At 41.5% G+C, this 23,065-nt stretch overlaps 1 protein-coding gene across 3 annotated transcripts in view; it reads right to left on the bottom strand.

Annotated features, from left to right (window-relative positions):
• Positions 1–10,218: 10,218 nt before the first annotated feature.
• Positions 10,219–23,065, bottom strand: part of AFG2A (AFG2 AAA ATPase homolog A) — a 621,949-nt gene continuing 609,102 nt past the window's right edge. For all 3 annotated transcript variants that reach the window (XM_073603630.1, XM_073603610.1, XM_073603621.1), the window contains one exon: positions 10,219–10,451. In XM_073603630.1, coding sequence (XP_073459731.1) covers positions 10,275–10,451 — 177 coding nt within the window. In that variant the 3' untranslated portion in view covers positions 10,219–10,274. The remainder of the gene's footprint in view (positions 10,452–23,065) is intronic.

The raw sequence follows: 23,065 nt of genomic DNA, 5'->3' as shown, positions 1-23,065 counted from the left end.
ACCCATATATTCAACTTCTCCGGGAATTCCCAGGGCTGAAAGGTCATCATTACCAGTATATACAGCTACAGCATGCCATGCGTTGCCAGCATAGACACTCTAATCTGAAGTTAGAGGACTTCACGTTCTTTGAATCTATATACACTGACCCTGAGAAAAAGGGTATCATCTCTAGAATTTATACCCGTCTACTATCACATATACAAGCCCCTGACCTTTTACCCTGCAGGGAGGGATGGGAGAGAGATGTTGGTCCCATTGATGGTGAACAGTGGGATCAGATTCTTGGAGTGGGACCCATCAACATAGTCGGTGTTGATGGGGGAATCCCTCCCAGGGAGCCATGGCCAAGGATGTCAGGGACAAGATTGTAGACCTACACAAGGCTGGAATGGACTACAAGACCATCGCCAAGCAGCTTCGTGAGAGGGTGACAACAGTTTGTGCAATTATTCACAAATGGAAGAAACACAAAATAACTGTAAATTTCCCTCGGTCTGGGGCTCCATGCAAGATCTCACCTCGTGAAGTTTCAATGATCATGGAAACGGTGAGGAATCGCCCCAGAACTACATGGGAGAATCTTGTCAATGATCTCAAGGCAGCTGGGACCACAGTCACCAAGAAAATTGGTAACACACTACGCCGTGAAGGACTGAAATCCTGCAGCACCCGCAAAGTCCCCCTGCTCAAGAAAGCACATGTACAGGCCCCACGCCGATGAAGTCCCGCCCACAGGACGTAACGCGTACGGGGGAAGGAGCGTATGACGTCACCCGCGGTCAGTCGCAGACACGATCACACGCCTATCAGCCGGCACTCGGATCGGAGTGCCGGTCTTTGTAAGTGTCTGTTTTATTTGCCTTCCTTATATATTTAATAAAGTAGCCACGGAGTGCACTATGGTCTGCCCTTTGTTTTTTATGTAACATCCGCTGTTGTACCGTGTGCTGTGAAGTAAAGGAGGAACCAACAACCACACAGATTGATCCATCTATGGTTATAAGCGGTGTGACCTGTTTCAGGTCGAATGTCTGAGGTGAGGGGCCATCCATGCCCGGTGGAGGGATTTGTCACCATCCAGATATTGATCTCAGCTTAATTGTCACTGGTGGTCTTTGTCTTCTGATTTTGTCACTCCATTTTTATACATTTATTTTATTTAAGGACTTTTATTTGCGCAGCACTTTTTATATGTTACATGTACAGGTCCGTCTACAGTTTGCTAATGAACATCTGAATGATTCAGAGAAGAACTGGGTGAAAGTGTTGTGGTTGGATGAGACCAAAATCAAGCTCTTTGGCATTAACTCAACTCGCCGTGTTGGGAGGAGGAGGAATGCTGCCTATGACTCCAACAAAAACATCCCCACCATCAAACATGGAGGTGGAAACATTATGCTTTGGGGGTGTTTTTCTGCTAAGGGGGTAGGACAACTTCCCCGCATCAAAGGGATGATGCACGGGGCCATGTACTATCAAATCTTGGGTTAGAACCTCCTTTCGTTAGCCAGGGCATTGAAAATGGGTCATGGATGAGTGTTCCAGCATGACAATGACCCAAAACACACGACCAAGGCAACAAAGGAGTGGTCCAAGAAGAAGCACATTAAGGTCTTGTAGTGGCCTAGCTGGTCTGCAGACCTTAATCCCATAGAAAATATGTGGAGGGAGCTGAAGGTTACTAAGCGTCAGCCTTGAAACCTTAATGATTTGGAGAGGATCTGCAAAGAGGAGCGGGAAAAAATCCCTTCTGAGATGTGTGCAAACCTGGTGGCCAACTACAAGAAACGTCTGACTTCTGTGATTGCCAACAAAGGTTTTGCCACCAAGTACTAAGTCATGTTTTGCGAAGGGGTCAAATACTTAATTCACTCAATAAAATGCAAATCAATATATAACTTCTTTGAAATGCGTTTTTCTGGATTTTTTTGGTATTCTGTCTCTCACTGTTAAACCTACCATTAAAATTATAGACTGATCATTTCTTTGTCAGTGAGCAAACGTACTAAAATCAGCAGGGGATCAAATACTTTTCCCTTACTGTATGTACGATTGCTATGGGCAAAACAAACATTTTATCAATGGTAGGCCAAACTGCTCACACTTCATTGTACTCAGAACACTTCTCTGTCACCACTATGAAATATGTCTGATATAAAAAGGTTCTGAAGGTTAAATGAGTTCATTACAAGACAATCCATTATCTGGGATGCACCAAACAGAAGATTATAAAAGGATGTTCCCAGTTTGGCAAGCACTGTATATTCAAATCCTCAAGTTCTGGTTTGCATTCAGTTAGCAGTTCAAATGAATCTGTTGCAGCTAGTAAAATGTGACAGACTTGACATATTATAGTTCCTCTTTTCAAACTGCTGGTCTGTTGAAGTGTAGTCAAAAATATATCAAGATTATTGTGAAATTAGGTAAAACCTCAGACAGGTTAATGTTATTTTCTTACAGGGCAGATTTGTTATACTAGAATTACACAAAATGCTAGAATTACACAGAACCGTGAAACACTGCGAGGAAAAAAAAGGTCAAGAGCAAAATTAGCTGTTTTTTCCCTAGCCCTTCCAATGAAAGCAGACCATGAACATAACGCTGTGGAGGTATAGAAGGTTCTTTCAGTACCTTGTATTGAAAGGTTAAAAATGAATGAGTGACGGAAGTGAACCTGCAGTTTCCGTACACACACAAAAAGTAATGAGGCAGGTAGAAGGGAAGTGAGTGCTAGAGGTGTGCTTACAAAAGCACAGAAGGAAGCCTCTGTCTGGCCTCTCTGAATACCGCACTGTGCACTTAACTTTCCATATACTAAGTAGGCTTAAGCAACCTGTGCCTCTCCAGCTGTTGTTCAACCATAATTGCCATCAGGGTAAGACCTGGTGTTTCTAGTATCACATTTCTAAACACAATGTGACTCATTAATTTTTAGCATTGGGCACCCAATAGAAAGTTCCAAATTGTGCAATGCAGCACATGCAGTCTATAGTGTCCTCATAACTGGAGTACAATGCCGACTTCAGTTATTTATGTACAGACATACACTATATTACCAAAAGTATTAGGACGCCTGCCTTTACATGCACATGAACTTTAATAGCATCCCAGTCTTATGCCCAGTACACACGGTCGGATTTTCCGATGGAAAATGTGTGATAGGACCTTGTTGTCGGAAATTCCGACCGTGTGTAGGCTCCAGCACACATTTTCCATCGGATTTTCCGACACACAAAGTTTGAGAGCTTGCTATAAAATTTTCCGACAACAAAATCCATTGTCGGAAATTCCGATCGTGTGTACACAAATCCGACGTACAAAGTGCCACGCATGCTCAGAATAAATAAAGAGGTGAAAGCTATTGGCCACTGCCCCGTTTATAGTCCCGACGTACATGTTTTACGTCACCGCGTTTAGAACAATCAGATTTTCCGACAACTTTGTGTGACCGTGTGTATGCAAGACAAGTTTGAGCCAACATCCGTCGGAAAAAATCCTAGGATTTTGTTGTCGGTATGTCCGATCAATGTCCGACCGTGTGTACAGGGCATTAGTGCGTAGGGTTCAATATTGAGTTGCCCAACATTGCAGCTATAACAGCGTCAACTCTTCTGGGAAGGCTGTCCACAAGGTTTAGGAGTGTGTCTATGGGAATGTTTGACCAATCTTCCAGAAGCGCATTTGTGAGGCCAGGCACTGATGTTGGACAAGAAGACCTGGTTTGCAGTCTCGACTCTAATTCATCCCAAAGGTGTTCTATCAAGTTGTGGTCAGGACTCTGTGCCGGCCAGTCAAGTTCCTCCACCCCAAACTTGCTCATCCATGTCTTTATGGACCTTGCTCTGTGCTCAGTCATGTTGGAACAGGAAGGGGCCATCCCCAAACTGTTCCCACAAAGTTGGAAGTATGATATTGTCCAAAAGGTCTTGGTATGCTGACGCCTTAAGAGTTCCCTTCACTGGAACTAAGGGGCCAAGCCCAACCCCTGAAAAACAACCCCTCACTATAATCTCCATTCCACCAAATGATTTGGACCAGTGCACAAAAATAAGGTCTATAAAGACATGGATGAGTGAGTTTGGGGTGGAGGAACTTGACTGGTCCTGACCTCAACCTGACAGAACACCTTTGGGATAAATTAGAACAGAGACTGCAAGCCAGGCCTTCTCGTCCAACATCAGTGCCTTGCCTCACATATGTGCTTCTGGATGAATGATCAAACATTCCCATAAAACACTCCTAAACCTTGTGGACAGCATTCCCAGAAGAGTTGTATAGTTGCAAAGGATGGGCCAACTCAATATTGAACCCTATAGACTAAGGCTGGGATGCCATTAAAGTTTGTGTGCTTGTAAAGGCAGGCGTCACAATACTTTTGGTAATATAGTGTATTCCTTATGGGATTCAGTACATCTTATTTTACATTTAAAGAGTAGTCTACAAAGATTTGGTGCTTACAGGCATTAGATGCCCCATTGCCTAAAAACTGCGATTTGGCCAAATCCAGATAAGTCAGTCAGGCACCCATGCATCTAGAATTTACAATTACCCCATTACTTGCTTCCCAGGATTGGAAAACTGTTGTGTCTATGGAAACATGCATTCCTCAGGAAAAAAAAAAATACCGGGCAAACAGGACATGCCATTTTACATGTGTTTCTTTTAGTTGTTGTTCATTTCTCAGGTTCCATTCTTGATGAGGGAATCAGAAATAGAAGCAGGAGGGAGCATTGAATTCCTGGACAATATATGAATAGCTGCCTAAAATGCCCTGATCCTGACCCCTTTTGCACAATTCCATTATTTTAGTTTTGCCTGGAAGTTATGTACAGAATGGTATGACACTTTCCTTCTGACCTGTTTTTTTAGCTCTAGAAAAGCTACAGTAATAGGGAAGATCAGATTATCTGTCTGCCAAAACTGCAGCCCCTGCTGTGGTAAGAATGGGACTCCTTTGGTTTCACAAACCTGCTGTGACAACAACACTTCTCTCTCCTCCAGAGATGCAATACAGTGAGTGAGTGTTGTCACCCTAGGACAGGAAGTGTGTTTCTGTCAGGATCACTAGCTGAAAATAAAATATTCTATACAAAAAAATCAGAAAAAATAAAGGCAGCCACCATATCTCAGGACTGGTAAGCTGCAATATATTGGATTTTTGTTCTTGGGTTTAGATACAGTTTAACCGCTTAACTGCTTAAGGACCGCCCCACATACATATACAATTGTACAATAACAATTTAAACTTCTACAACAAACTGCTATTAAATACAGAAAAGCTTTGAAAGCGTTTTGTTATATCTGTTTGATAAGTCTTGTCAATGTTCAATACTCTCGGCCTGTGCTGTAATCAGTTCATTTTTTTCCAGCTATCTCTGAAGACTCCAAACTACTCTCATCTATGGCACAAGAGAAAATTTGAGGAAAAATCTTGGGCACCGCATCCCATCAATTAAAGAATAGGACACAAATTGCTCACATTAGAAGCTGGGATTTTTAAGGTGCTTATAACCCAATAATATGAACAACTGTTAAAATGCATAGATTTTTTTATACTGATTAAAAAGTAAAGACATAACAGAAAATACACAGAATGAAAAAACACATTTAAGATTGCTGGATCATATCATTTTTGGAAGCTAACAAACATGATCAATAGTTGGTGGTGATGATTACCTTCGGGCTGCTCACAAAGCTCTCCTTTTAAATTTGGGCAATTTGTTTGTCTTCCTCTGCTTTTTTCTTGTTAGACCTGTGGAGGTCTTATCCTCTCTCAAACGGCCCCTTGAAGTGTGCAGGTGATTGGAGACCCCTTGTGTGAGGTCAACTACGATTTGTTTAGGTACCTGTCTGCTATTATGTATATGCCATGTTGCTTACATTGTCCCATAGCTGTTTTTATACCCAGCATTGATATAAGCTTATGCCTTAAAGGCCTGGTTCAAACCTATGCATTTTTTAGTGCGTTTTCAGTTTTGCAGAAACACACTACAGTCCGTTTAACATGGTTTCCTATGGGTCAGGTTCACATCTGTGCATTTTTTGGAAAGGGCCAATTACTTTTTTCTGGTTCCATAGACTTCAATGGATCAAAAACGTGTATTGAAAAACGCAAAATGCACCTGGAGTATGCAAACTGCAAAGGTGTGAACCAGGCCTAAAAGTACATTGTTATTACTAGGGTCAATGGTTGTCCCCTCTTTGCTGGGCTAGCTTGGGATTGCTTTGTCTTGTTTTTGCTTTTGTTTGCTAACTTCATGGCATATTTATAAGGTATATCTCTTGTAGCAGACAAAGGATCCTGCAGCCAGCATACATTTTAAGTGCTCCATATTAGGGCCAGTCGATGTATATCTCTCTCTATGCCTGCTGAACTTTTATATGTAGATCCCTGGACCTAATTTTCAACAAAAATATCTGCTTGGATGAATATACACATTAATAGTATTTAGTGGTAAGATGCCTGCCATCAATTTTATTTTCAATACTGATGCATTGTTTCAATGTATGAATTTATAATGAATACTTGTGTATTTATTTGAATGGACATATGGGCTCTATTTTGCTTAGTTTATACTTACTTGTGTAATGTATACAATGTAATGTATACACATTGTTGTACATAAAGATAATTATACTGCAATCTGTTCATCTATTTAGGTGTGATAATAAATATCCCCTGAGGAAGCCAAAATTGTTGGCGAAACGTGTTGGGATTATCACCCCATAAGTACCACCAACTATTGATGATGTTTGTCAACTTCTATAAATGATATGATCCAGCAATTTTAAATGTGTTTTTTCACTATGTGTATTTTATGTTATGTTTATACTTTTTAATCGGCATAATAAAGTCTATGAATTTTCACAGTTGTTCATATTGAGTTATTGGCACCTTAAAAATCCCACCTCCTAATGTGAGCAATTTTTGTGTGTCCTACACTCATCTATGTTATAGAGGAGAGGAGAGGGGGAGGTTTCTGTAGTTTCATCCATGAATGCAAACGCTGCTTCTTCATAGATACTGTGAGTGTTGTCACCCTAGGACTAGAAGTATGCTACTAACAGAATCACCAGGTAAATAAAGCCTGAATAAAGAAAACTAATTTAGCCACCACATCTAAGGACTGGTGAACTGCAATATATTACATTTTTGTTCTTGGGTTTTATTTTATTTAACCCTTTAGAGCTGGCACATGCCGGCCCTTTAAGGGCTTTAGAATTCTGGGAAGCGGGGTGGGGCTTTTGGTTATGTTACCGCCGTGATGGGCTGTCACAATGCTCACATGATCGGAAAGCTCCCGTTTGCAAGTAGCAGGAGCAATGGGAGCTTTCAGTTAGCTGTCGGTAACCGTGCTGCATTCTTGGCAAAGCTCTATAAGCCCAATGCACGCAAAGAGGCCGGCTCAGCGTGAAGAGGTTAACAACTAATAGTAATAATGATAAAGATAATATTGTGTATGCAATCTGAAACCCAACATATAATTCTTAAACCTTTCGAACGAGACTGTCAGGATATCTTCCGAGACAAAAATAAAGGTAAAAAGTGAATGGATGGATGGATGGATGTAGAGATGCAGCAGAGTGGGGGGCTGACAGCTTGTAGCTTGGAGGCTAACACAGTCCAGTGGCCCATGGTAGAACACCACCAGCTCTATGTTTAAAATAACATCAGATTATTGAAAAGATTGTACAGCAATCGATGATGGTTCACCAACTTTATCCTAATGATTGTTGCTCCAAAATTAGGGAAAATACAAACATGATGATATGCTTTATCAGATATACTGTCAAATTTGCAGCACCAAATGAATCCCCTCAATCTTTTAATGATGACCTTTATTTATTATCTTTTCCCCATAATTATAGTCTTGACAGTGCCTAACAAAGCATCTAGGTGCATTAACATCAGTCTACATTAAAAGAAAAATGTATGATGTCCTTACCACACTCAGATACCTACTCTAGAGCGAATTTTGTCAGAAGCCAGTTAATCCACCTTTATTTTTTTTCTTTTTTTTAGACTGTACAAGAAATCTGAACAATCTGAAGAAAACCAATGTAACTATAGGGAAAGCATACATACTCCCTGTAGATAATCTTACTAGTCAAAACTGATCATCATCGTACTGAATGGGCTGACAGTGCACCTTAATGCACAAAATATCAAACATACACCTGTTTTTTTAATGTAGCACAACACACGGAATGTAGGTTTATGTACTCCGCAGTGTGGGTGCATTGCCTGGTACAGCCCACATACTATAAGGAACATTCTCAACATGCAATGACATACACCACATCACATGTATTGCAATTGATATATTTTTTGATCATAAATCGTTCTCCAGTCACCATAGAAACTGTTTCTTTGCTTCTATTACAGTATGAACCTTACAATACCTACATACGTTTAATGCAGAGAAAGCGTTTTTACGGTGAGTACCTAAACAAACTAAATTTTCTCTTTCATTTATTGGAGGATGCAGTTCTACTTTAGATAATCACCAACTGGGATGTCCCAAAGCAGTTACACAATGTGATGGACAAGAAGTAGAATGGAAAAAATAGATTAACCATCCTAAAAGAAAACTATACAGCCAAGTCAAGTGATCGAGTGAAAAACTTTACGCCCAAAACTGGCATCAGTTGATGCTGCCACATCCACCTTGTAAAACTTGGTAAATGTATGAATGGATGATTAAGTGGTCACCTTACAAACCTGAGAAATGGATGCCAGAATGTCCGGGATGCACTTATTGACTTTGGAGAATGCGCTGCAACTGAAAACAGTGATTCTCAGACACTTGGACAATGGTTTGCCGAATAGTAGCAGTCAACACTACAAGGCCCTAATGTGGTCCAGTTACGTCTTTCCTACAAAGATGTGGCATTCAAATACATTATTCTAATCAGAGAGATTAGGGTGTAAGGCAAATTCCTTAAAGTGGACTGGCTTGGGACAAAGAGATGGAAGCACTATGTCCTTATTTAAGTGGAAAAGGTGATACCGACTTATGGAGGAAAAAAGTCTCAGATGCAGGGCAACCTTATACCTATGAAGGACCAAAAATTGAGGCTTGCAAGGCAACCCTGCCCTACCTACTAAAGTAATGGCTACTAGAAATGTTACTTTCTCAGTGAGTGTTAGCAGTGGGATCTCCCTAATATCCAGATTTTGCAACACTGACAATACCAAGTTAAGATCTTGTGGTATCAATGGTGGTGTGACTGGAGGGGCAACAAGCAGAACTCTCCAAATGGAGGTGTGGTAGCGACACAAGCGGAAGCTGAATTAAAAATGCTAAATGCAGACACCTGACTCCTTGATTGTGCATGTGACTCTTCGCCAATGTTCACTGAGGCGGCCAACCTGTATCCGACTCATGGTTAAGCTCCTCTGAGGGCATAGAGGGAGGAGGTGGGTGTTTCTTAATCTACCACTGGAACAGTTCAAGATTAGGCCTCCAAAGGGGGTCTGTTTACAGCCCTGGAGGCCCAGCAGTGCTGGTAACAGCAATTGGTGACCACCTGGCCAGCTGGGGAAAGAAGACAGTATACATCTGCACCTGCTTGTTTACAGCCCATAGCATTCCTCTGTGAAGCAAAACAGAAGGGGCTGTACGCAGCCATGCGCAGAGGCTTTAAGCCAGAAGCATGTATTGTGCTAGGGACTGTACCTGGGCTGTCTTTTGTTTTTAAGAGACTATCTAAAGCAGAGCTGTGTCCTCCAGTGAACAAGAGAACATACTTGGTTGATTGAAATGAATTAACCATCTTACTTACTAAGCTAAGTGAACAGTCTCTATTGCTTTAGTAGATTTACCCCAATGAATAATATTGGAAGTACCTGGAAAAAAATGCAAATGTTTTCGCCTCAAAATTACAGGTGTCAGTTTTGACTCTGTCACCCACCACAGATACCATTTACTATATCCATAAACCACCACATTTTCCACCACCAGTACTAGATCATTTTCATTAACAGCTTTTAGTGTTGGAATGCGCTGTCTTTCAATATCTGTCAAGTATCACCCATCGTAAAACAAATCGCTGTAGGGTGACATTTCAGCAGTTACTCTTACAGATTAAATATTTTGTATACACATTTAAATGTACCCATTTTTAATGTTTAATACATTCTCTAGCCTTCTCTGTCAAAATAAGCTTCATTAATTGATCATATATTTTTAGTAATGCAAGAAAATAGACACATTTAATTTTTATAATAAGGATATTTAATCAAAGTTTGGTTTCCTTCAAAAAAAATCTCATAAATTATGCAGTCCACTCTTTTGTTGGTAGGTCTCATAAAACCTAATAAGTGAGTCAGGAATTCTTGGGGTAACAATAGTTAAAGCTTGGTCAAAATGTCTTCCAATAATGCACTGGGCCTGAATGTCCTCCTGTAGGGCCAACAGTGCAGCCTCTCGACAAACAGCAGTGATCTGCAAAAATAAATACATTTAAATGTAGTTGCATGTAACTGAATATGATGATAAATGTAGTCATGACATTAAGTAGACAACATACTGTATGAGAACACTTCACAGATTTATAAAAATTTGAAAAGCCCTATATTATATTAAACAAGAGTCTAATACCAGATATACACAAGACATTTGTACACCAGCACTCAATAATAAAAGCTTGGTAGAGCTGCTGTTGTACATACTTTGTTGTGTAAATGTTCATATGTGGTGTAGTTTTTTTATACAAATTCTTTATTTAAATAGATTATATTACATTAGATCACAGTCCAGATAGCCGTTACCACTGGTATACCACTTATAAACAGAGACATACTATAGATAACAATGGTGGGAAAATAAAGCCAGCCATTTATGGATCGAAATTCGGCAGGTTCAGCAGGGGCTGGCCGAATTTCGATCCATGTATGGGCAGGCTGATAACATTTTATTCCAGATAAAGAGAAAATAAAATGTTTTAAAAGTACTGAGCCTGTTTACTAATATCCTCTCCTTAAGATGGTTCTGGAAATGCTTAGCTCTGATTAATTCCGGGTTCAGCGTTTCAGTATCCTGACAGAAGCTTTTGGGTAAGCTGAATGGGATCAAGGAGGAGGAGGCATCAGAGGTCTAATGTTGTCAGATAACTCCATAAAGGGCACCTGTCTCTACTTGTTACTATCATGGGGACTAGAAAGTTAACTATTTGAGGATAACTCTAGAAGAACAATAACGAGTGACATAGAAAGTGGAACAGCTTGCAATTTGTTAGGAGAATGAGGGAAGTAAACAAAACACTGGAGAACATACAGTCTTTTGGAGTGTACAGGAATTATGCAGAAAGTAGAAAACATAAAAAAGTTAATGAATAGATCAAAGTTAAAATGCCAGATTAAAACATTTTAGGCTTTCCAAAGAAAAGAATTATTGCTTACCTGTCCATCGCCCACACTGCTGAGCTTTATTTCCCAGAAAATCTATTATTGCTAAAGATTATTCAGCATAGGACAAACTTCCAGGTGTGTGAGATGCCCTCTCCAGGTCACCATGGTTCTAATCGCCTTCTCCCTATGTCATTACTGTGCCTGTAGTGATGTAGGGTCGGCAGATGGAACTAAAAAGTACAGAGGGGGACCAGGCTTCAAACACTCCCAGAAAGGCATTCTTTAGCCACCCTAGCTCTTTAAGGGACTGAAGACTAGCAACATGAGTGATGAGATTGGTAAGCAGTAACTATTTTCTTTACAGGGAGCCATTTTCTCAAAACTGACTGAGGACTGCAATGAAGAAGCGAGAGAATGGAAAGAACCCCAAAAAGGTGGCTGCTCTCCCACCGATAAGATGGCTGACTTGGTGGAAGAAGACAGGGGCTCTATAAAGGCCCAGATTGAACCATGCCTTTCAAAGGTAAGATAAGCAAACTATGCTTTTCCAGCTTATGAGCCACCAGTTTGCGCAACGCTTTACAACATGAGGGCAGACAGTACAGTTACAATGCAATTCAATACAGGAGGAATCAGATTGCCCTGCTCATTATAATCTTTTACATATGAATCAGGTGCAGTGTAATCCTTACACCAAATGCAAATACAAATCTAGAGGAAGTTTTTTTTTTTTTTTTTAGGGGGACAGGATTTATTATGGTAAGTGCAAGCAGACAGGTGTCTGATGTACTAGGTTTTATTCAGATGCTGTTAAATAAATGTTTTCACATTAGTGCAAGAGGAAACAGCCTGTCACCACCATTGCCAGACACAGTTTACACCGTATCATTTTATATTAATAGAGAACTGCCAGCAAGACACAAAATTAGGGAAGAAATATGTAAAGTGTAAAGTGATTCCTTGTCTGCTTTCTTGTTTTTGGATACACTTTTTGGAAGAAAGTAAAGTCTCCGATGGACCAGTATCAGTAGATGAAGCCTTTCTTCATCACGATTCTGCTCCTGATTAGTCGGGATTCTATCTAGCCAATGCACACAATAACGTTTTATTCCACACTGAAGCACACAAACCTTCATCTGCAAACAGCTATAATCAAGTACTGAAAAACACCTTTAGCTATGTTAGTGCTTTCGCTCACACAAAATAAAACGGAAAGTGCACATAAACTGATATTTACATAGCTGATATAAGTTAACTGACTGCAGTTCTCCTTTAAACGATGTGGATTAAAAAAGTAGGCATTGTGGAAAAGGGATACAGCAGTTGCAAAGAAGTAGGTAAAAGGTTTTTTGATTGAATTTCTTCTCCCAGCTCCCACGCCTTTGGATAGCGGAAGCAGACCGAGGCTGGTGTCATTCTAAAGACATAAAGACCCATTGCTGTTGTGAAAAGGGCCCGCGGGATGAAAAGAGATATTGTGGGTTTTCAGTACAGCAGAGAATACAGTGATTGGTATTCACAGAGCGCCCATCGCTGTGAACCAAAAGACCAGCTGAAGCCTATTTGTTTGCCCATTCAGCATATTTTCTGTTTGTCCATTTGCTGTTGCCTTGCTTATGCTGTGCTGATGGAAGGCAAAGCAGTTAAGTCGCATTTTAGAGGATTTAGCAGCATGTTTAGGAAGCTTTCACAAAAACATGCATGGCTTTAGGTGGCTTTGTCATGCAACAATATTACACTTAGTGCCATGCGGCTGCTTTTTACAAGGCCAGTGAAGCTAAAAATCTACACTGAATTCCTGTCGATGCAAAGGAAATTCTATACCATTCAGAATGTTTTCCTTCCCATTCTTTCCCTTTCATGCAATGTTCTAGGTCCCTGAAAGATATGATAAACATCCCATTCTCTGCTTCCCCATGAAGAAAGACTCACGTGATAGACTGCAACTCTATCCTGTTGTGCTCTGCTGTCACTAATATTTGGGATTTCATGTGAAAATTATTTTCAAGGGTGCAGAACTGGCAACTTGTTCAGTTAAAGTGAGCAACTCAGGTTATATCTAATGCAGCGTACACACGAGCGGACTTTACGGCAGACTTGGTCCGTCGTACTGGATTTCGTCGGACAATTCGATCGTGTGTGGGCTCCAGCGGACTTTGTTTGCTCAAAAGTTGGACGGACTTAGATTTGAAACATGTTTTAAATCTATCCGACGGACTCTTCTTTCTAGTGGACAAACCGGTCGTCTGTGTGCTAGTTCGACGAACTCAAACTGACGCATGCTCTGAAGCAATTACAAGACGGAAGCGCTCGGTCTGGTAAAACTAGCCTTCGTATTGAAGCTAGCACATTCCTCTTCTGTGCTCTTTTAATACAGCGCTTTTTTTTTCTTTATAATGCGAGAGGAATGAAGTTGTTTTTCTGCTTTATATTCACACAGAGTTCTCACAAACTACTTTCTTCATGATTTATCCTCATGCCATGACTAATATGATATTTTGAAAAAGCCAGATCTCCATAAATAAAGTATTACATTAGATTTTGGACTCATCTTTTTTTTTTTATTGATTTCAACACTTTCAACGTCTATTTTACAATGTGTGCTAAATTATACAAACTTTTTTTGTTTTATTTTATTTTTGTATTTTCAAGTTACCACAATAACCTTAATATTTTGTGTTGTTTTAATGAACCTTAATGAGGTTGATGTCCCTTGTTAATTAGACATAGGAAGGTTTATTTTCCAACGGCAAATTCATTTTTCACTACAAGTGCAAATTCTACTTGGAATTGCACAGAAAGAGCATTTTGAAGTGCCTTCGCTGTGGATCCGAGGGGCACATGCAAGGAACCCCCCCCCCCCCAAAAAAAAAATTTTCTTGCACATGATTGTATGATAAAATCAGCAGAGCTTCCCCTAATTTCAGCTCTTCACCTCAGATTTACAGCGACTGCACTTCCAACAAGTGCACTTGCTGTGCAATTTCTAAAGTTCACTTCTCACTAGTACTTTTCACTTGATTTTAGAAATGATTTAGCCTTTTGGCAAAAACACACATAGGGGTTGATTTACTAAAGGGAAAAAGACTGTGCACTTTGCAAAGTGCAGTTGCCCTCTGCAAGAGCAGTTGCTCCAGAGCTTAGTAAATGAGCAGAAGCTCTGCTGACTTCCATCATCCAAACATGTGCAAGCAAAAATGCTGTTTTTTGAATTTTCCTTGCACAGGATTGGGTACTCTTTGCAAAGTCAAGCCTTACCTCATTTCCTAAGCTCTGGAGCAATTGCACTTGCAGAGGGCAACTGCCCTCTGCAAAGTGCACAATCTATTTGCTTTTATTAAATAAACCCCATAGTCTTTTTGACCTGTACCTGCCTACTCCCAAAAAAAATGTCGTTTTGGAATCAAAACACATAGTCAATAATGTAAGGTAACCCAAAAATACATTTATTAAAAAAAAAAAATTAGGAAGGCAACACTGGAGACACTTTTAGAATCTGTGAAGCCTTTTGTCCCCCAGGACACACATTAAGTTTTAGGACAAGAAAATTGATATCTTGCGACTAGGGAGCACAGTCAGACCAGACAGAAGCCAGGCAATCACTTTCGACTCTTCCGTGGAGCCTTCCCTGCACGCTTCTCTGCAGCCTTCCCTCCACGCTTCGCTGCAGCCTTCCTCAGAGGCTGGGCCTCTGGTGGTGTACTTGGGGCAGGAGGAGGAGGAGTGGCTTCATCGGCCAGATACGTGGTAGCAGTAAGCTCCCCTCTCAAGCCCTTCTGATAGGCCTGAAAAATCAAACCCTCACAGAGGAGGCGTTGCCCCTTTTCCAATTCCAGCAATCTGGTGGCCATATATGTCCCATACGCCTCCTCTGCATTGGGTGGTGTACTCAGGATTTGGCTTGCTTCACGTATGAGGGCTAGGGATTCCTCCTCAGTTTGGGTCATTCTCCTGGGCCTTTTGGTGAGAATGCGGAGGGGAGGCACTTGACACTCCGTGTGGCTTCTACTTGGCCCAGCCACAGCCTCCTCCTCTCTCCCACTGGGCAAGGCCTCCTCCTGGCTGAGGTCATCCTGTGTCAAAAAAAGGTACATAGTTGTAATTTTGTGCTACGCAATCACACACAATTTTCAGCTCATGACTTGCAAATATAATTCTCCACAAATAGTAAAGGCCATCTATTTGACACCACCATTATTTCAGGTGATCAACAATATCTGAAGTACATAGGCGTGCCCACAGGGTGTGCCTGAGCACACCCTAATCGCCTTGTGTGGTGCATATTCCCCCCTGTTTAGACCACTGATATTTCATCCCCCAAAAAAATGTTACAAAAGAAAATTATTTTTTCGCAAAGAAAATAAACAAAATGACACTGTCCACTGCCCTACTGACACCATCAGTACATATACACATGCATATGTATTTGAGCTTTGGGGTGCACACCCTAATGCAAGAGGCTGCGCACACCTATGCAGAAGTATATTTTTGGCCACTACTGTCTAGTGATATGTCTACATATTAATATTTGTGATGAAGTCATTTTTTATTAAGCACTTCAAAATTTAACACGTTAACATCATTAATAACATTTACACAATCACAAATTCAACAAAAAAGGATACCTGGCTGAAGCTGGGCGCATCCACTTCATCAGGGATGAAAAGGCCCAGTTCTTCCTGGGACTCCTCAGCTGGGGTGGAGGTAGATGGAAGGCTGGAGGGAAGAGTGGGGGGATGGCTGGAGGGAAGGGTGGGGAGAAGGGTCGAAAGTGATTGCCTGGCTTCTGTCTGGTCATCCAGGAATCACATTTTGTGGTAGTACCACAACTTGGGTACATAAACTTGGTCAGCTTTTGCACTGGATCTGAGCGACTCCTGGATTTTATTGTGTTCCCGCTTGTACATGTTTGCAAGATACCAATTTTCTTGTCCACAAACTTGAGGTCTGCCTGGGGGACTCGAGTCTTCACAAATTCTAAAAGTGTGCCCAGTGTTGCCTTCCTTACATCTCTATTGTAATATAGTGGGTGTTTGACCTCCCACAGGTTTTTCTTTTCCTGATATAGGTCAATAAGTCGCGACAAAAAATCTGCCTCTTTAAAGGGATTCATTGTTGCTGAAAGACAAGACACAAGATCAAAACTGTAATGTCAGTCAGAACTCCCAGGATTATTTGGTGAAGAATCTAGGGGACACATATACACACACACACACACACCCACCCACGTTTAATCTTACCTTCGTTTCTGACGCTCGCTACTTCCGCACGGACATACGTAGGCCATCGTAATAGCTTTATATAGACTGCGCATGTGTCATGCTCCGCCTGCGTCGCCCGCCCTTGACGTTCTTTAGTACGATTTGTCCCCGCCCCTTCACTCTTTGTTGCGCAGTGGGAGTATATCGAGAAAGATGGCGGAGAGAATCAGTGGAAATAGCGCGGAGGAGCCACAACCATCCACATCCCGGAGGAGATATAAGGCCACCAACATGGCTTTTCAAGAGATGGTGGAGATGGTGTCCATATTGAGAAGGGAGGACTACAATGGGAAAAAAGGACCGTACACATGACTACGAATATGCGTAAGGACAAAATAATGTCCTCAGTTGTCACCGCTCTAGAAGCTAAATTTGGCACAAAACGGTCTAAAGAACAATTAAGGAAGCGGTGGTCTGACATCAAAAGTCAGGAGCCAGAACAATATTTGCGGATAAAGAAGCTGCTTAAAAAAAGTAAGTACTTGTTGTGTTTTCCTATTGAGATACTTAACTTGCATGCTCATCCATATTTTTTTCGTTTATACAGCATCGTTCGTAAAGACCGTTCTGTGTACATGATACAAAAGAAACTGACGTTTTTTTTCCGCTAAATACGATGGTACAGGGTTGGACATATACATTTATGTCTTGTTAATTTTTAATATTAAAATAATTAAAATAAAATAATAAGTATTAAAATAATTTGTGGATGTGGTGTAGATGTGTTGGAAAATATAATGCTTCTTCAAAAATGATTCAGTGTAATGTAAGGACAGGACACAGCAGCTGGTTCCACATCTGGACTCACGAGCACTAGTGTACTATGTGACCATAAAGAAATTTTAGAGGGGTAATACACATAGGAGATCATTCAGGTATCTGCATCTGTGAAACTTGCATGAAAATGTGTATTTTTTAGAATTGTTGTTCATAGGGAATTGTCATCCTGTCTTCTAATTTTTGGAGGACAAAAAAAGGCAATTGTCCATAACTCCTAACCAACGTTTCAGATTATTTAGAAAAATCTAAAATAACACTGTTTTAACTATACCTTTTGCTGACTTATCATAGGGGAGAAAAGACTCAGACAACAGTCCAAGGATCCCAGGACCCCCCCAAGTCACCAGCCTGAGGCTGAAGATAGCCCCAGCCCAAGACCACACCCACCTGACGAGCTGGAGGAAGGAGAGGTGGAGGAAGTGTGCGACCTTTCAACCCCACCAAGTGAGTGACTGACACCCCAGCGTAAGGTAATGTATTTAGGCGTGCATATTTTAATCCTTGTTTTTTTCACACATTTTAGGTGAGCTTCTGGTTGTGGAAGGCCAAGCGGCAGAGCCATTCACCACAGACAGTGCTCAAAGACTGATTGGCCAGATAATGCTGTGGAATGGCCAAATTGATAAAATGCGTGAACAAATTCACACCATGCAACTTCGCCTGGACTCCATGCAACAGGAAATGAAGAACATGATTGATGTTTTGGGCAGAATATAATAACGTTTGGCCTAAAAACATGTTCTTCATTTCCTTGTGAAGTTTCTTTCTTATAGAAATGTTGTTAACAATTTTTTGCCTTCACAAAAAATTTTTATGATGCACACGGTGTGTCATCATGTGCTATCTTCCATCATGGGATAGCAATGTACTTGTTTTGTGTTTGCAACTTCTTCATCCTCAAAATTATTGAGTGGTGAGAGGAACAAAGGGATTGCACACACAAAACACGTACATTGCTCACCCATGATGGGAGATAGCACATGTTCACTTGACCCTTTTGTAATGCTCAATTTTGAGCATATTAAAAATTTTCGATTTACAAGGGTGACATTACCAGCACCGTTCTTCAAATGTTGAACTTTTTAAGTTCTTTGATTTTTTAAAATGTTTTTCAAAAGACTGTTGGGACTTTGAAGATTTTAAACAAGGTGTATTTTTGTTTTAATATGCCTTTAATAAAGTTTTCTACAAAATAATTTATTTTTGTTAAAACAAAAAAAACAAAACCAAAAAAAAAAAAAAATTTTTTTCAATTAATGCACCTTTCAATGTGCACACAGTAAAATGTTTTTACTACTACAATGTGTGTGGCTGATTATTTCTCAATCAGATGTTTAGTAAATTTGTGTGTGGTTACAGTGACAAAGGGCCTTATTAACTAAAGGTAAATGCACTTGCCACTACTACAAGTGCACTAGGAGACAGACCAAACTAAATGCAAACAAGAATAAAAACAAGATATTTTTGCCCCAATTTTTTTTTTTTATTCTGTAAAATTAAAGCTCTTCTTGAATAGCAATGGCCCCCCAACCATTAAAATAATTCACATATCGCTCACGCACTTGACGTGCGGTTCGGGGGGCCAAGCCAATACGGCCAATTTCCAGGCCTGTCATTGTTGGATCTTGTCCGGCCTCAGGCCCAACAGAGGTTAGAAATGTAGCAGAATGTCTACGTAAAAAGTTATGTAGTATGCAGCAAGCAAGTATGACGTGATTAATTTTATAGTACGCCAGATTTATGGCTGAAAGGAACAAACGGAACCGGCTGGCCAGAATCCCAAAGGCATTCTCCACAACTCTTCTGGCTCTGGCCAGCCGGTAATTAAATACCCTCCTCTCAGGGGTGAGTGTTCTTTGGGGGAACGGCCTCATCAAGTGCTCACCGAGAGCAAACGCTTCATCAGCGATAAAAACTGAGGGGAGTTCATCCACATTCTGGTCATCAGGTGGCAATCCCAGGCCACCAGTCGTGAGACGCTGGCACAGCTCGGTCTGTGCAAACACTCCTCCGTCAGACATCCGGCCGTTCTTCCCCACATCCACAAACAGAAAGTCCAAATGTGCCGAGACCACCGCCATCAAAACTACACTATGGAACCCCTTATAGCTGTAGAAATAAGACCCTGAATGCGGTGGTGGCACAATGCGGACATGCTTCCCGTCAATCGCCCCGACACAGTTGGGAAAGTCCCAACGGTCAGCGAACTGGGAGGCCACAGTCTGCCATTCCTGTGTACTGGAAGGAAACTGTGGAGTGAAAAAAAAATAAAATTAATATAAGGAATTTAAAACATAACTTGGATATCAGATTACACAAAAACATTATTGAACAACAGCAGTCAAACATTATTAATATGTGTGTTTGTTATTTAAATTAGAAAAAACATAAGGCCCACTTATAAGATTAATCACCCCCTCTGATGGCCCATTGATCAATTTTAATGTGGGGGGAGGAGTTCTAATTAGGTTAAGAAACACACCTGACATTTTAAAACATGTGAGGGGTGGGGGAGGGGGTCTAATTAGGGAGAAAAACACACCTGACATTTTAAAACATGTGAGGGGTGGGGGAGGGGGTCTAATTAGGGAGAAAAACACACCTGACATTTTAAAACATGTGAGGGGTGGGGGAGGGGGATCTAATTAGGGAGAAAAACACACCTGACATTTTTAAACATTTGAGGGGTGGGGGAGGGTCAAACAGTACAATGGAGCTGACAATATACATTGTTCAAGGGACTATAGGCTAGAGATATAAATGGACCCAGGATTGCATGGTGGGGAGGTTATTGAATGTAAATATGCATGTAGGGCAATAAATGATTAATGTCCAAAAACAGGCATGCATGAAGATAAATGGGACATTCACAGCATATTCAAAGCATGGTAATTAGGTAAGGAGGACATTTAGACTATACATTAGCAAACATTTAATACATATCATGTAATGTTAAAGGATAAAACTTACCTTCATATAGTCCTTCTGCAGGACCTGAATGATGGCAGAACTAGTCTCTGGGATTATTATCCCCAGAGCCTGGGGGGAGATGCCTGTCGAGAACTTAAAGTCCTGAAGACTTCTCCCAGTCGCCAAGTAACGTAACGTGGCAACTAGCCTCTGCTCTGCACTGATGGCTTACCTCATGCAGGTATCCTGCTTGCTGATATAGGGGGTCAGCATAGCCAGCAGACGCTCAAAAACGGGGTCCGTCATCCGGAGATAATTCCTGAAATCCTCAGGATTATTCTCACGGAGCTCACGGAGCAAAGGCATATGCGAAAATTGGTCACGCTGTCGCAACCAATTCTTCATCCATGAACTCCTCCTCGCCCTGTTCATGGACTGGACTCGGGTCAAAGTATTAACCCCAACACCAAGTCCCCAAGCAGCACAAACTCGAGAACGAGTATGTCCACGCGACATGGCTTCAGAATGGTTGGCTGGTCAAACAAACAAACTTATAACAAACGCACTGAAGAACAGCAAGGCCTATGAAGAACGACCTGAAAATCAGGAACGAGCGGACCAGAACGGCCTGCAAGGCAGGTTACGAACTGACCAACACGCACTGAAAAGCAGATACAAACCTCACAAGCACAAACTGAACCGCAGAAAATGATCGAAATAAGCTGAAGTGTGAAAAGCGCGAATCGTCTCTAACCAAACTTCTACTAACACGAGATAAACACGAGATTAGCAGAAGGAGCCCAAAGGGTGCCGTAGTGGGGCTTGAACTTCCTATTTATAGTCCCGTCGTACGTGCTGTACGTCACCGTGTTCCAAACCAGCGGACTTTTGCAGTGATCGTGTGTGTCCAAGTCCGTCCCTTTTTAAGTCCGGCGCAAGGAGCCGACAAAGTCCGGCGAAAAGTCCACCAAGCAAAGTCTGCCGTAAAGTCCGATCGTGTGTACGCGGCATAAGCTACTGACTCTATGTATGTACATGATGGCTAAAAAAAAAGGTGTAGTCCTCTCAAAACGAAATAACGTTGGATTGGTATGATAAAGCACCCTCTGGCTATATACATACCTCTAAGACATTAGTAATGAAAGAAGACCACCCTTGTCTATCCCACATATCTGCTATGCCAAATTGGACAAAGTTGTTAGTTCCATTGCCCCCATTTCAACCCAGCAGTGATGGCCATGGGGTGCCAATAAAATCTTTGACCTCTTTAGCAGGTGTTGTTTTTCCAGCCAACAGTATAATTACAGCCTCAAAAAAACTACCATAGTTGGTGTCTGTGATGCAATATCTGTTTTCACTAGCAATAGGCTCAACAAGTGAATCCTATTATTGAAGAATCTCTATCCTAAGAAAGTATGGGGCTTAGGGAAGGGGAAATCCCACAGGTAGAGGACTCAGAGAGGTACCAGATATGATTCCCAATTCACCTTAAAATATTTGTAACGGATCCCCGTTGCACTCCACTTGAGTGCTTCCCTCAGTACACTGCTTCCTCCAATCTGGACCTTCAGATATCAGATTTTACAGCCGAATATTGTAACCAAGAACCAGACGAGACTAGTGCAGTTACAAGGCTGGAACATGAACTGTTTATTGAAACACAGAGGTAACACTCTGGACAATCCCCCCTCCCTTTACATTCAGGGTGGGGTAGACTGTCCAATCAGTGGGAGAGCTGTTGGAGGAATCCCCCTCCCTCACAGCAAACACACATACACATCCCATAATACTTTTCTCCCATGGCAGACAGAAACAATAGAACAATGGAATACAGCCACACCCCAAAACACCCAGCAAAGAGCCCACAACAGTATAAGACAATATTAGGGTTGTCCCGATACCACTTTTTTAGGACCGAGTACAAGTACTGATACTTTTTTTCAAGTACTAGCCGATACCGATTACCGATACTTTTTTTTTAATGTCACGTGACAGTTTTTTTTTTTGCTATTTTTTGGGGGGGGGGGGGTGAACGGTGTATGTGTTTTTTTTTTTTTACAATTTTTATTTTTTACAATAATATTTTTTTATTCTTTATTGTTGTTTTTTTTTTTTTTTTTTTTTTAATCAGCCCTTTTGGGGGGCTTTGGTGAGATATCAGGGGTCTTAACAGACCTCTGATATCTCCCCCTTGAGACAGAGAAAGAGACAGAGGATAGAGATTCCCCAGTCCCTTTCTCTGCAGCCTCAGCTGCACTGAGAATGAATGGAGAGAAGACAGCGGCTCCTCTCCATTCATAAACTGACACATCGTAATCACAGGAGATTACAATGTTTCAGTTATGTGAATGGACAGAGTCAGCTGACTCTATCCATACACAAAGGAAGGAGGAGGGGGACGGAGGAACTGAGGGGGAGAACGGAGGGGACAGATAAGGAGAGAGGAACGGAGGGGGAGAACAGAGGGGAGAGATAAGGAGAGAGGAACGGAGGGGGAGAACGGAGGGGGACAGATAAGGAGAGAGGAATGGAGGGGGAGAACGGAGGGGGACAGATAAGGAGAGAGGAACGGAGGGGGAGAATGGAGGGGGACAGATAAGGAGAGAGGAATGCAGGGGACAGCGGAGAGGCACAGGGAAGGAGAGAGGAACAGAGGGGGACAGCGGAGGGGGACAGAGGAACGGAGGGGTCATGGAGGAGGATGCAGTGACAGTCAGCTGTGAGCGATCACCGCTGTATGTCACTAAAGCTGGTAAAA

Source organism: Aquarana catesbeiana, linkage group LG01, assembly GCF_042186555.1.
Source record: "Aquarana catesbeiana isolate 2022-GZ linkage group LG01, ASM4218655v1, whole genome shotgun sequence".
Taxonomy (NCBI): domain Eukaryota; kingdom Metazoa; phylum Chordata; class Amphibia; order Anura; family Ranidae; genus Aquarana; species Aquarana catesbeiana.
The sequence above is the reverse complement of the archived record's forward strand: the minus strand, read 5'-3'. Positions and strand labels throughout refer to the sequence as shown.